Below are 15,178 nucleotides of genomic sequence, written 5' to 3' on the forward strand. Positions count from 1 at the left end.
ATATGCCTTCTTAACCCTGCATGCACATGGAGCTCTATGGAAAGAAAGAGGTCTAATAGGAGCCCACGGGAAGGCCTTGAAATATGGACCTGAAGTAGAAATCCTGTTAGAAGCAGTATGGGCTCCAGAACAGATTGCTGTAATGCACTGCAAAGGTCATGGACGAGGAAGGGATCCAATAACCAGAGGAAATCATGCTGCTGACAAAGCAGCCCGAGAGGCAGCCCAAAAGCCTGTGGGAGGATTTATAGCAGCCCTCATACCAGAGGTAGTTCCAGAAGAAGTTAAACCTCACTATACCCCAGAAGAGAGGAAGTGGGCTGAACAGGAAGGAGCGGTTATGAAGGACGGTTGGATGATCCTGCCGGACAATAGGATTTATGTACCTCATCATCTAGCAGGCACAATTGTAAGAAATTATCATGAATCTACTCACCTTGGCGGTACTGCAACCAGAGAGAGTCTCAGTCGGAAGTTGTATATTATTAATCTATCACAATTAGCAACTTGCATTTCACAGAAATGTGTTCTTTGTGCTAAAAACAATCCCAGGCAGGGACCAGTACAACCTCCTGGAATTCAGCATGTGGGATATGTCCCCATGGAAAGCCTAATTGTGGACTTCACAGAGCTGGTCCCTTCTAAGGGATTCAAGTATCTCCTTGTGTTTGTAGATACTCTTACCGGATGGGTTGAAGCTTTTCCCACCCGAACTGAAAAGGCACGAGAGGTAACTAAGAGACTCCTCACTGAATTGATCCCAAGGTTTGGATTACCTAGATGCATTGGAAGTGATAATGGGCCAGCGTTCATTGATCAAGTAGTACAAGATGTATGTCGAGTCCTACAAGTAAAATGGAGACTGCATGCAGCATATAGGCCTCAGAGTTCAGGGAAAACTGAAAGAATGAATCGGACTCTGAAAACCCAATTGGCAAAATTAACCCAGGAAACGGGATTGGGATGGGTAGATGTGTTACCCATAACACTGTTTCGTGTTCGGTGTGCACCCACAAAAAGACTTAAGTTGTCACCTTTTGAGCTCCTGTATGGGAGACCGCCCTCCTTTGTTCAGGATATTCCAGCTGACCTTAAACAAATAGGAGATCATGTGACACAGGGACAAGTGCAATCTCTCTCCCGTGTTTTTGTTTCTCTTAACAGGTGGGCCCTCGAACGCACGCCGTGCAGCATTGCCGAGCCGATTCATCAGTTCCAGGCTGGCGATAGCGTATGGGTGAAAGAGTGGAAACGTGATCCACTTGCACCAAAGTGGCGTGGACCTTACACCGTCTTGCTCTCTACTCCAACAGCGGTGAAGGTAGCTGAGGTGACCCCCTGGATTCATCACTCTCGTTTGAAGAAGTCCGAAGGCAGTTGGACGTGCAAAGGTGACCCCTCTAATCCTTTAAAACTAACTCTCTCCAAAAACCCCTGTATCTAGCCCTACCGGGAACGGGCTAGGTCACGGGCAACATTTGACGACCGGCCTGCTGCAGCCACAACCTGGAAGCTGGCTGACCTGCGCACGCCTGAAGCTTGAGGAGCGTCTGAACCAGCAACTGTGAACGGAAAGATTCTCTAATACAATTGATTGACTGCCCCCTTGTGGAACAATTATCAGAGATATTACTCATTGGGGATCCTCGGGATATATGTTTTGGTCTTGGTGGTTCCCCATTTCTGTCACTGGGGGAATTATATTGGGGCTAATAATTATTTGCTATCACAATAAGGTAATCTTTTGTGGAAGGAATGCATATACTAGACATCAACATGATTTTATTATTAATCCTGATCCCTTGGGAAGGGGAAGGGTCCTTGAATCTGACCAAATTGGCTAAATATGGATTCAGCCATGACCACAATATGTGGGTAGGCTTAGCTGAGATGGTAGCCAATGTTGCAAATAGGACCAATTGCCTTGTTTGCTCTCTTGGGCCAGATGATTCAGAGGGAGGTATGCCCTTATTACCGATACCATTAGATGCCATTGGTATGGTAAGCGAAATGCCACACCAAACAGAAATACAGAATTTCCCCGGATGGAACTCAACTAAACCATTACGAGTTATACCTGTACAAGGGGAATTCTGTGTACATAAATCATCAGATGCAGCTGATTCTCCCATGATAGGCTCTTCTCATTGTCACTATACTTGGGATTATATTAAGAATAGTCATACCTGGGCACACGGTACTACCTATCGAACTCGGAATACCTTGCCCTGTGCACCTCCTTTTATTCACGCATGGAAAGTGGTGTGGAACATAACTGTGACAGAAAAAGGCAATCTAACATACTGCACTGTGAACTCTCTACCTCTTTTGGTATTTCGCCTTCTGTACTCCACGTACCAAAAACCTCAGACCCGATGGTTGTGGTGGATATGTGGAGAATGGGCATACAAAAAGCTCCCTTCCAAATGGAGTGGGACTTGTTTCTTGGGTTGGGTATTACCACCAATGTGGATTATGCCCACTAGTTCGGCCAGGCGAACACGAAGGAATGCTGATATTTCTCATATAGCAGGAGGAAGTACCCAAAGTTGGAGCGGTACTGATGATTGGCCGCCAGAGCGCATTATAGCCTATTATGATCCTGCCTCCTGGAATCCTGGTGAGCTCATACAAGGGGCACGGGATCCTATTTATAATCTAAACAGAATAATTCGATTGCAAGCAGTAGTGGAACTTGTAACCAATGCAACGGCCCAGAGTTTGAGACTTATTGCACAACAGTTGGATGAAAGTAGAGCCGCCATTTTGCAGCTGAAAATGGGAATGGATTATGTACTTGCCAGGCAGGGAGGCCTATGTGGAGTCTTGAACTTGACAGGGAATGCCTGTTGCTTTAACATTTCTGATAATGGTGAGGCAATCCGTGTGTTGGCCACAAAGATGGAGAATATAGCACATGTCCCAGTACAAACATGGGAAGGATGGGATATGGGATGGCTCACCAATTGGTTACCTAATGTCACAGGACTCAAAGGGATACTATTGTCTTGCTTGTTTTTCTTGACAGTAGTGGTAATGGTTTTGTGTATGATGCCATGTATCATTTCATGTTTTAGAAGTACAATTAGCAAGATGGTTTCAAATGAAACTCTACCTCATATCATGGCCCTATACAGAGCTTTACCTCAGGAATATGATGAAGGTCAAGCTATCAAGGACACTTGGGATGAAGGTCCTTGAGCTTGAAAGGGGGGAATGTGGCATTTGAATATAGACTGCATTTTTAATCAAGACTTATATTGGCTTATATCTTGATCAGGTTCCTAAATTAAATGGGCTTAGATTTTCAAATGTTTCATGCCAGGCAGAAAGAACCTTGGCAAGAGGTTTTTCTCCTAAGACAAGGGGGCCCCATTGATTTATAGTAGAAAAACAATTCTCAAAGTCATAAAAAGGGAGAATTACATATGCTGCCCTTGCAGACTGAGAAAACACAATTAAAGGCAAGGGTAAATAGTAAAATAATACCAATGTGCCTCCCAGTAAAATGAGCCAGATCTTCTTTCCAAGGTTAAAAAGGCCAAGAGCAATGGAGAGGCATCTAGCTGGCAGAAAAAGAGAGCATTTTAAAGAAATCTTTAAAAGCTGTTTCTTTTTCTTAAACTGAGAGAGTTAAAAAGGTTAAATGTTGGGAAAGGCAACTGGCTTGGCTGGAGAAGAAGCATCTAGCTGGCTGGGAAAGGAGGGGGAAAGGGGGGAGGTGTAAACTGAAGAGGCTTCTTTTTAAAAGCTGTTTTTTACTGAGTTCCTTTTTACTTTACAAAGGCTTTATTCTTTTAAAAGGCTACCTATGATAAGTGAATGAAATATATTAGCTTAAATATATTGGCTTAAATGTAATTATGCAAAGGATTTAAGGAATGCTAGATTCTTATTTCATATGGTTGTAAGAGTTGTATTTATCCTGAAATTAAGTCAGCCACCAGCCTAGCCCCCCTGCTAGACAGAAGACGCCATCCAAGCACTCTTGATATATAAGGTTGTCAGGCATTTGTTTAGAAACTTTCAAATGAAGGAAATCTTTCAATATTGATGTGAAATTCAAGATCCTTGACATCTGTTGAACATAAAAATGTAAGATTAAACATTTGTTTTAGAAGGCAATAAGGGCAAGGAGGGCAAGAGGTGAGCTGGTAATTAAGATTCCATGTAAGATATATTATTACTTATTTGTCATTTATATATAGCTCTTTGTCTCCCTTATAAGGGCAAGGAAGTGGGTGTATCTTTTGTGGGTGTATCTTTTGTGATTGGTTCTACCAAACAGCCAATAGGAATTTCAACCAGGCTGATTGGACAGAGGCAGCCACAGGAGGAGCAAAGGGGGCTGGATTAAGGGAATATAAGTGCTGGCCAGGATGGCAAGAGGCCAGGCCAGAGCTTGGTAACCATATACCACTGAGCCTCTCATTTATTTGTCTGACAAATAAATTATTATTTTAATTTCTCTATTGCTGCGTTGAATATTTCATTCCAGCTAAGCGTTAACCACAAGCAGGGTGCTACAATGTATGGAAGTGAGAGCTGGACCATAAAGAAGGCTGGTCGCTGAAGAATGGATGCCTTTGAATTATGGTGCTGGAGGAGACTCTTGAGAGTCCCATAGACTGCAAGAAGATCCAACCGATCCATTCTGAAGGAAATCAGCCCTGAGTGCTCACTGGAAGGACAGATCCTGAAGCTGAGGCTCCAAGACTTTGGCCACCTCATGAAAAGAGAAGACTCCCTGGAAAAGACCCTGATGTTGGGAAAGATGGAGGGCGCAAGGAGAAGGGGACGACAGAGGACGAGATGGTGGGACAGTGTTCTCGAAGCTACCAGCATGAGTTTGACCAAACTGCGGGAGGCAGTGGAAGACAGGAGTGCCTGGCGTACTCTGGTCCAGGGGGTCACGAAGAGTCGGACACGACTAAACAACAACAAAAACATTCTTGTTCAGGCTAAGCCTACCCAGATGCTTAGAAATTCTAATGTGAATTTTAATCTGTTGTAGTATTTCAACTTTTAGCATGTTGAAAAGGATTGCAAATGTTTCTTGGTTTTATTGCTTTATCTTTTTGTAAGCCGCTTTGTGGTTTGTTTTATTGGTTTATTTTTACAAACAACCAGTTTATAAATTTTATGAAATAAATATAAATAAGATATACAGACACAGTTCTGTATAAGAACTGTATAAAATATACAGACACAGCTTTTAAAAAAGCATTCCCTTTTTTAAAAAAACTGAAGTCAATGTGTTCCCAGTAATTTGCTCCCCTTTGCAAATGTTGACGTCGACTCTCAATGTTCAAATATTTGCCAGTTGCTTGGGGTCTACATTAATGGTATTCGATTTCAATGTTTGCTACCTGGTGGTAGGCAGTTGTCATGCAGTGGTATTAGGGTCCTTAATTTCATTTATTACAGGGCATGCAATGGCATTCAGCATAAGGCAGCTTCCTCTGTTCCTATAAAATCTCCAGCCTCAGGACAAGTAAGCAAAGCATTGAAAGAGCCTTCCCTTTTATCACGTCGGCCTCTGGTAATGCTCTTTGCGGAGATGAGCCCAGCCCTGGAGAGCGAGATTGCAAATATGGGATTTGCGGGGGAAACCATCTTTTATCTCCTTATCTTCTTTACAGCTTAAGTCGAGGTTCCTGCTCTTCCCAGATAATGAAATCTCTCGCCTCTCCACTCAAAGTTGACGCTTTCAGAATATTATTGAAGGAGCCGCCATCTGCTCTGCACACAGACTCCGTGTGTATAAATCACAGCGTGATGCATGGTCTATCTCAGGTATGGCAAGGAAGGAGTTTCAAGGCCCCAGAAATTCAATAATGGCTCATAATCTTAGCTTCACAGAAGGAGGTTCAACACAGTCCCAGAGGGGCCTTAACTGGTGTCAGGGGACACAGCTGTAGCCTATGAGGTTAGGGCTTGACCTGGGCCAGGGGTGACTCCTGACCTATGACCTTTTTATAACCTCTACAGCAAGCCCAGTTGAAGGCCAACATGTCTGTACAATAATACATTACAGACAAAATCTGCAAAGGACTTGATATGCATTGCCTCCAATTCAACACACTACCAGCTGCCTCTAATTCCCTTGAATAAGGCCCATTCCACACTATATATTTAATGGGGGCTCATACCACTTTAAACAGCCGTTCCTCCCCCCCCCCAAGAATCCTGGGAACTGTAGTTTGCTATTCCACTCAGAGAGCTGCAATTCCCAGAGTTTCCTGGGGAAAGAGATTGGTTATTAAACCACTTTGGGAACTATAGCTCTGTGAGGGCGGAGGTATGGTGAGTCTCTGAATCTACTTGTGCAAATACCGTATTTTCAGTACCAGACATCTCACATCCCTATCAACAAACCTTTGAACCAAAGAATCAGAAAGTTGGAAGGTACTGCAAGAGTGCAATGAAGAATCTCAGCTAAAGCATCCATGACTGATGGCCATCCCAAAGCAAAGGTGAAAAAGGGTTTGGATTTGATATCCTGCTTTATCACTACCCAAAGGAGTCTCAAAGCGGCTCACAATCTCCTTTCCCTTCCTCCCCCACAACAAACACTCTGTGAGGTGAGTGAGGCTTAGAGAAGTGTGACTAGCCGAAGGTGACCCAGCAGCTGCATGTGGAGGAGCAGAGACGCGAACCCGGTGCCCCAGATTACGAGTCTACCACTCTTAACCACTACACTGCACTGGCTGGTAAAGGACCCCTGACCGTTAAGTCCAGTCACAGACGACACTGGGGTTGGGGCGCTCATCTTGCTTTACAGGCCAAGGGAGCCAGTGTTTCTCTGTAGACAGTTTTTCCAGGTCATGCTAGCCGCTTCTGGGGCAACGGAACACCGAAACCAGAGCAGTGCACGGAAACGCCATTTACCTTCCCACCACAGTGGTACCTACTTATCTACTTGCACTTTTGGGTGTGCTTTCGAACCGCTAGGTTGGCAGGAGCAGGGACCGAGCAACGGGAGCTCACTCTGTCGCAGGGATTCGAACCGCCGACCTTCTGATTGGCAAGCCCAAGAGGCTCAGTGGTTTAGACCACAGCGCCACCTGCATCCCTGACGCCCATCCAACCTCTGGTTAAAAGCTTTCAAGGAAGGAGAGTCCACCACCTCCCAAGGAGACCTTTCCACTGCTGAGCAGCTCTTACCATCAGAAAGCTATTCCTGATGATTAGTCGGAATCTCCTTTCTGGTAACTTAAATCCATTGGTTTGGGACCTACCCTTAAAAGCAGGAGAAAACAAGCTTGCTCACTCCTCCATGTGGCAGCCCTTAAGATATCTGAAGATGGTTCTCATATCTCCTCTCAGTCTCCTCTTTTTCAGGCTATATTATTTATAATATAAAAGCTTTAATGTAAAATTTCAAACTGTGTTGTATTTGTATACAGCAAATAGAAGTTTAGTGTCATTAGGTATATTTTAATTTAGTTGATTATGTAATAGGTTTGTGTTAGAAAATGAATATGGATGTTGAATTTGATGTTTGTAATTTTTATTTTTTCAGTTTTGGAAGTAAATAATGATGATTATGATAGAATAATAAAAAAAGATATTTGAAGATGGCTCTCATATCTGCTCTCAGTCTCCTCTTTTTCAGGCTAAACATACCCAACTCCCTCAAACATTCCTTCTAAGGCTTGGTTCAGACCCTTTATCATCTTGGTTGTTGTTCTTTGTACACATTCCAGTTTGTCAGTTTCCTTAATTATGGTGCCCAGATCTGGACATAGTACTCCAGGTGTGGCCTGGACCAAGGCAGAATCGAGCAGGAATATTACGTCCCTTGATCTGGACGCTACAAAGCCTTGGCCCTGCAAAGAGTTAAAAACTGGCCCGGGTATGCTGTGCATTATTTAAAACCCAGCCTCTGAGCCACAGCAAAGACAAATGCTGCACTCTAAATAAATGATGCTCATAAAGCAATGCAAATATATTTTGCATAATTAGTGCCACATTATGCATGGTTATTTATCTTTCTGCATCATTTATGATGCTGGGCGCTGGAGAGCGAGTAAGTTGTTCTAGTGAGTCCTCAAGCCCCATTCCAGCATCGCTGGAAGTCACACTCGGCCCTTCTCCAGCCCCAGGGGCTCTTCTCACGTCCATAAGGGCTAGAAACTTACTTTTATTCAAAAACAAAAGCGTAAGTTTTGGGTACAGAAAATCCAGTCCTCAGTAGAAATGCAGGGAGTTAAAAACTTGCAAGTCCACATAGGGCTGTCATACGCCCAGATTTTCCTGGACATTGCCGGGATTTCAGAGGCGGAAGTGATGTCTGAGGGAATTTTCAAAATGCAGTGCTTTGTCCTGGATCTTAGGTAAGTCAATTGAAAGATCACGTTGTTTTTAGCATTTTTGCATAAAAAGAAGGGGGGGCTCAAAATCTTTGGGGGTGTCATCCAAAGGCAGCCCTGTTTAGGGATGTTTTGAATGTTTAATGCTGTATTGTGTTTTTAATATTTGGTTGGGAGCCGCCCAGAGTAGCTGGGGAAACCCAGCCAGATTGGCGTGGTATAAATTATTATATTATATTATATTATATTATATTATATTATATTATATTATATTATATTATATTATATTATATTATATTATATTATATTAATAATATTAGGAAGAATACAGCAGGGAAATCCTAGAAATGGGTCTGTTTAATTTTTCAAAAATTGATGGATTTGTGTTTCTACAGTGTTTCTACACTGTTCTACATTCACTCTGAATTAATTTCCATTTATTTCAGTGGATTTTGTTATGGAAGGCTTAGAGGACATATCAGGAAGCTATATGACATTAAAAGATGGTGGAATTTCAAATCCAAGACCAACGAATGTGAATATGGTATGACCCAAATGAGTTCTGCCTCTGGGCCACAATGAAGTACTCAAATGCTCAACGCACCTTTATAGCTCATAAAACAATCCAGCAGGCAGAGAAGATGGGGAGCTGGGAGGGCCTGGGCACTCATTACTGAGGGGTGATGTTGTGTAAATAACTGCTCAAGGGAACTCAAGTTACATCCAAGTCCTTTAAGAGACCCCAAAGCTCATTATCAGCTTTGCAAACGTCATCTATTTCTTCTTCCTGAGCTTCTCCTCTCTGAAGAATCTCTCTCTCTCTCTCTCTCTCTCTCTCTCTCTCTCTCTCACACACACACACACACACACACACCCCACTCTTCTAATCAGAACAAGCTGAACGAACTCTGTCATTCACAATCTTGGAGCCCTCACAGGTTGTATGATTCAGGAAAGGCAGCAGAACCCTGCATCTTGAGAACTGCGGTGATCATTATTTCATCATCCGAACTCAGTGTTCATCATCTGAGGCGTTATCTGAGTGCCCTGTCCACATGGGGTGGCAACACGAGAACGGCATACCCTCCAACATTTCTCTGATGGAAATAGGGGCATCCCATTCCATAAAGATAATTTTTCATATTACAGCCCTTTATACCCCACACATGTAACTTGCTCTACGTGGGGCTGCCCTTGAAACTGACCCAGAAACTTTAAAATTTCCCTATACAGGATTGCCTTCAGATGGCTTCAGATGGTCGGATAACTCCATACCCTCCAACATTTCCCAATGAAAATAGGGACAGCCTAAAGAAAAGTGGGACATTCCAGGATCAAATCAGAACCTGGGATGGCTGGGGGGGGGGGTCTGTATTTGGTGTGTCCCCTCTCAGCTCCTTGCTGGTTAAGATGGTGTAGCTCTGGCATCATCCTGTTTGACTAGGGCCGGCCCAAGAGGCGAACCACAAAATGGCGTCCCTTCCTTTCCCACCAGGGAAGAAGGGGTGAGTGAAGATCTACATTGGGAACAAGGCAGGGAATAACAATCTACATTGGGATCTGCTGTCCTCTTGGGTCCTTCTGCCTGAGGTGGTCTTCTCATCTTGCCTCATGGCTGGGTCAGCCCTGCGTTTGACTGACAATTGCTGTCTGGGTTCTTTTGGCATCCAAGCTGAATCCAGAGGGTATTGGGATGGCTTCTCTAAATCAGGGACATCCCTAGAATATAGGGACACTTGGAGGGTCTGGAACAGGGCCTTCTCTGTAGTGGCTCCCCATTTGTGGAATGCTCTGGGCGGCTCACAATAGAATATTAAAAACACGGTAAGACATCAAACATTAAGAACTTCCCTAAACTTCTTAATCTCTGGGTCATAGGTTTGAGCCCAATGTTGTGCAAAAATATTTCTGCATTGCGGAGGGTTGGACCAGATGCACATTGGGGTCCCTTCCGACTCTGCGATTCTATGGTTCAGTTTGCATCTACCACCCCACCCCAACCGTTGCACAGGGCAGCAGAAAAGCTTGTTGCAGCCCCATTCTACTGTAAGGAGCGACGCAGGTTTGCTTTGAAGAGCCATCTCAGTTCTGCTTTGAAATTGCCAGCGGTGTTCAAAGACACACACAGAGAGGTCTAAGGGAAGGATGAGGGTGGAAAGCCAAAAGCTCTGAGCTCGTGCAGGGAAACCTATTGGAATCCTCTGCTGAATAGGCAGAAATATGTTTGAGTTTACTGGGCTGGAAAAGATCTCAGCACTGCTGCCTTTGACTATTCCCAGGGGGAGAGACTTTTGGCTCCGGCCGACCCAGTTAGGACCAACCTTCTTCCTACATTCAGCCTGTGTTGCAGTGGTGCATTGAAAATCCCCGGGAGATGGACTCTCTCATTCCTCCGCTAGTCCATTTCCTTTCAATCAATTCTCTTGTGCAGCCGCAAACCCCCTCCTGGAAAAGGAGCTGTAACCTTTCCTCGGAGGGGAGTGTGCACAGCACACAGGCAGCTGCCCTCCATCTCCAAGGTCAATTCTCCCTGTTGCTGCTGGTCCTCCGCATGCCACACACACTGCCATCCCTCCCTCCCTCCATCTCCGGGTGTTTCTATGGCAACTGTTGCCACGGCAGTTTCCAGGCCCCCTCCCTTCCATGGTGGCTGCACCCTCATCCCTAAATCATCCCAGCCCTCTAATCATTCCTGTGTGCGCTGGAGGGGCTGGGGGCTTCAGGGAGTCTGGGTGACGCAGGGAGAAGCCATGCTCAGCTATCCCTGAATTGTGTGTGCATGTCCGTATAGTTCAAGCTATGGTTTTAAGTGAGAGCTGGACCATCAAGAAGGCTGATTGCTGAAGAATGGATGCTTTTGAATTCTGGTGCTGGAGGAGACTCTGGAGAGTCCCATGGACTGCAAGAAGATCAAACCTCTCCATTCTGAAGGAAATCAGCCCTGAGTGCTCACTGAAAGGACAGATCCTGAAGCTGAGGCTCCAATACTTTGGCCACCTCATGAGAAGAGAAGACACCCTGGAAAAGACCCTGATGTTGGGAAAGATGGAGGGCACAAGGAGAAGGGGACAACAGAGGACGAGGTGGTGGGACAGTGTTCTCAAAACTACCAGCATGAGTTTGGCCAAACTGCAGGAGGCAGTGGAAGACAGGAGTTCCTGGTGTGCTCTGGTCCAGGGGGTCACGAAGAGTCGGACACGACTAAACGACTAAACAACAACAGCAAAGCAAGTGTGCAGGCTTGAGGTGATGGCAGTTGAAATCCAAAGCAACTGGAGGGCACCAGTTCAGTGAAACCTGTCCCAAAGACAAGCTGGTGTGTTAGCTTTCACAAATGTAGAGAGACAGCTATCTATATGGATCTATATTTTAGGGACACAGGTGGTGCTGTGGTTCTGGGGCTTGCCGATCGGAAGGTCGGCGGTTCGAATCCCCGCAATGGAGTGAGCTCCCATTGCTCCGTCCCAACTCCTGCCAACCTAGCAGTTTGAAAGCATGCCAGTGCAAATAGATAAATAGGTACCACTGTGGCAGGAAGGTAAACAGTGTTTCTGTGCACTCTTTTTTCCATCACGGTGTCCCGTTGCGCCAGAAGCGTTTTAGTCCTGCTGGCCACATGACCCGGAAAGCTGTCTGTGGACAAACGCCGGCTCCCTTGGCCTGAAAAGCGAGATGAGTGCCACAACCCCATAGTCACCTTTGACTGGACTTAACCGTCCAGGAGTCCTTTACCTTTTACCTTTATGGATCTTGCCTTCCAACCTCAGTCTGCCCTCAGCCAGCCCCCACATGCTTATTTTCTTGTTTACAACCAGTCAGAAGAATATCAAAAGATCTCTACCGGGCCCCATTGAGTCCGGCACCCTCTTCTCACAGTGGGCAACCAGTAGCCCCAATGGGAAGCCCCCAAGTAGGACCCCAGCACAAAGGTACTCTCCCCTCCTGCAACTGTCTCCCATCTGTGTCCATCACCCATGTCAACCTTGCTGGCTGTTCTTCTCCAAGGGCCATACGGTGCCCCCAGATGCAACATCACCACCACCCTCAGCCCAGACCAACCTTCAGCTTGTGTTCATGTTCCTTGTTGACCCGCGTCAACAGCTGAGCTTTCCTCCGGTTGAGGGCATCAATGAGGGCATCACACTGGGCGACAAGGCAGGCTTCAAACTCCACGCTGTTCTCCTGTGGGACAAAACAGAAGCTCCCATTACATAGTCTTATCCTCATGCAAGTCTACCCTGACTTGGTGCCCTCCAGATGTTGCAGAGTAGGATTCACATCAGTCCCAGGGAGTATGGCGGATGAGAGATGCAGCCCCAAACATCTGGAGGGCACTAGGTTGGGGAAGGCTCTCCTGAGCTGCATGAAGATTCCCCAAGGCCCGCTGGAGGGGCGGATATTGACTAAGAAACGTACACATTTTGTGTGCACAATGGCTGGTTGTTATGCACATTTACCGCTCAACTAAGGGCTCACCCACACTTTTGCTTGTCCTAGAAAGCATGGACCTGAGCAGTTTCTACCTTGCCCTGCTCCTTTCCTAGGAAAAACCCAGTCTTTAGGTCTAAATCGGAGCAAACAGCAATCTGTGCAAAAACCAGATTGCTGTTTGCTCCAACTGAGCGCTAAAGAGCAGTTCTGCCCGAGGTTGGGGAAAGCAGTGGGACAAGAGGAAGTGTGGATCAGGGCCAGATTAAGACCTTTAGACACCATAAGCACTTAAAGGATTTGGGTGCCCTATATATATATTTAATTCAAAATATAAACCATAATAAACCATAAAATAAATTTACACTTTTTGAAATGAAACAAAACCTACAGTAAAATGGAAAAGAGTGTTTATTTTTGTCTACTTCCACTTTATTTATATCTGAAAAAAATTCTCCTGCTTTTCCTAATTGTAGTCTTTGACCAGATCCTCAAAACTAATCTTATGTAAAACATCTGCTTCTACACTTAGTTGAGATAAGGCATGCAGCCTGCCTTGTTGAATAGTTGTTCTGCTGGAATTTTAAATATACTTCAGCTGAGGAAATGAATGCTCAGCTGAGCCATTTGTGACCATGAATGTTAAAAAATCCAGCAATGGAAAATTTCTGCGGTGCCCTCCCCCTTTCCCTTGATACCCTAAGCGCATGCTTATTTTGCCTAATCCTGCCCTGATGTGGCTCAGCCCTTACATTACCCCTCCTCCACACAAAAACAGGTAACACGCTCAAGCTTGTTAGGCCCTGACAATCGAACAGCATCTGTGTGCTGCCTTGAGAAAGCAGAGCTCCTGCAAAACCTCCCCGGCCTTTCCAACCCATTCCTGGAGATCAAACCCCTTGACTGAAACAGTTGTGTGCCTCCATCCACAGCAGGGCTGCTCTGTTAGGCGAGGCAGGATTAGTCCCAGGAGAGATTACTAACATCAAGGCATACAAAGTGGGGCGAGGCAGCGGTAGGGGACGGGGTTTAATTTGGCAACAGCTCAGCCTGGCTGTGATGGATGACTCTCCACAGCTTAATGGGGAAAGGCGGGGAGGAGCAGCCTTCCTGGAAACCAAAGCCAGCCAGCCACAGTGCAGGAGCCACACTTTAAATCAATGCCGCATGGAAGCCCAATTCCTCCGGAGGTTTGCATTAACCCACCAGGCACATTTGCAGAGATGTTATCAGGCTTGGTTGGGGGGCAGGGAGGCTGCACAGAGAATAATTGCCTCGGCTATGCCATATCTTTAGAAGATGCTGCTGCAGCAGCAGCGGTACCCAACACCTCTCCATCTTGCCTAAATACTACTTGGGGTGGGGGGAATTTAAACTGTCCGATGGTAATATTATTTTGAACGATATCCCAGGTGCCTGGGGTTTGACAAAGGGTCAGTGTAAACGGACTCTCCGTGCCCTTACTTTTGCGAAAAGACCGATATTATTCCGTTGGAAAGATAATATTTTAGTGTTTTGCTGGAAGCCGCCCAGAGTGGCTGGGGAAACCCAGCCAGATGAGCGGGGTATAAATATATTATTATTATTATTATTATTATTATTATTATTATTATTATTATTATGCCATGGCTCCCTTCGATCAATGGATGAAAGAGACAATGACTCTAGCAACATACGAACGGATTGCTTTGAAACACAGATTGTGTGTGAATAAATATTTGGAATCAGTTCGTAAAAAGCATAATGTTGTGTTAAGAATTTGTTGGATTAATTGTACTACTAATGTGCAGGGGTTATTTGGAGCAGGAACTCGTGGGAACCAAGTTCACTTATCTTTTTTAAAATTAAATATATATTTTTTGGTCTGGGCAGGCTGGAATGGATGTAAAACCCAACGCCCGAGCCAAAAATCCACTTATATCTGCAATCAATAAAGTTGTGGCCATTTCTAATTGAGATCATTGTCTGCTTGAGTTTATGAATCACACCTTACATTTAGCCACTGCCTGGGGGTGGGGGTGGCACTGTGACTGGGCCCGCAAAAACAAACAAAAAGTGCTGCTTATGTACAGTGGTACCTCAGGTTAAGTACCTAATTCGCTTCGGAGGTCCATACTTAACCTGAAACTGTTCTTAACCTGAAGCACCACTTTAGCTAATGGGGACTCCTGCTGCTGCTGCGCCGCCGGAGCCCGATTTCTGTTCTCATCCTGAAGCAAAGTTCTTAACCTGAAGCACTATTTCTGGGTTAGCGGAGTCTGTAACCTGAAGCGTATGTAACCTGAAGCGTATGTAACCTGAGGTACCACTGTACTTATATATGCTGTTTTATTGAATGTTTTGATAAGTTTTCCTCTTTCTTTCCTTTCACATTTCTTTTCTTTCATATCATATTTTCACTGATTTTTTTAAAATAAAATATAAATATTATAAAA

At 45.0% G+C, this 15,178-nt stretch overlaps 1 protein-coding gene across 6 annotated transcripts in view; it reads right to left on the bottom strand.

Moving 5' to 3' along the window:
- Positions 1–15,178, bottom strand: part of TRIM9 (tripartite motif containing 9) — an 81,592-nt gene that overhangs the window by 39,939 nt on the left and 26,475 nt on the right. For all 6 annotated transcript variants that reach the window (XM_083733224.1, XM_083733220.1, XM_083733223.1 and 3 more), the window contains exon 3: positions 12,375–12,497. In XM_083733224.1, coding sequence (XP_083589350.1) covers positions 12,375–12,497 — 123 coding nt within the window. The remainder of the gene's footprint in view (positions 1–12,374; positions 12,498–15,178) is intronic.

The sequence above is a fragment of the Podarcis gaigeae genome (assembly GCF_964106915.1).
Source record: "Podarcis gaigeae genome assembly, chromosome: 1".
NCBI lineage: Eukaryota > Metazoa > Chordata > Lepidosauria > Squamata > Lacertidae > Podarcis > Podarcis gaigeae.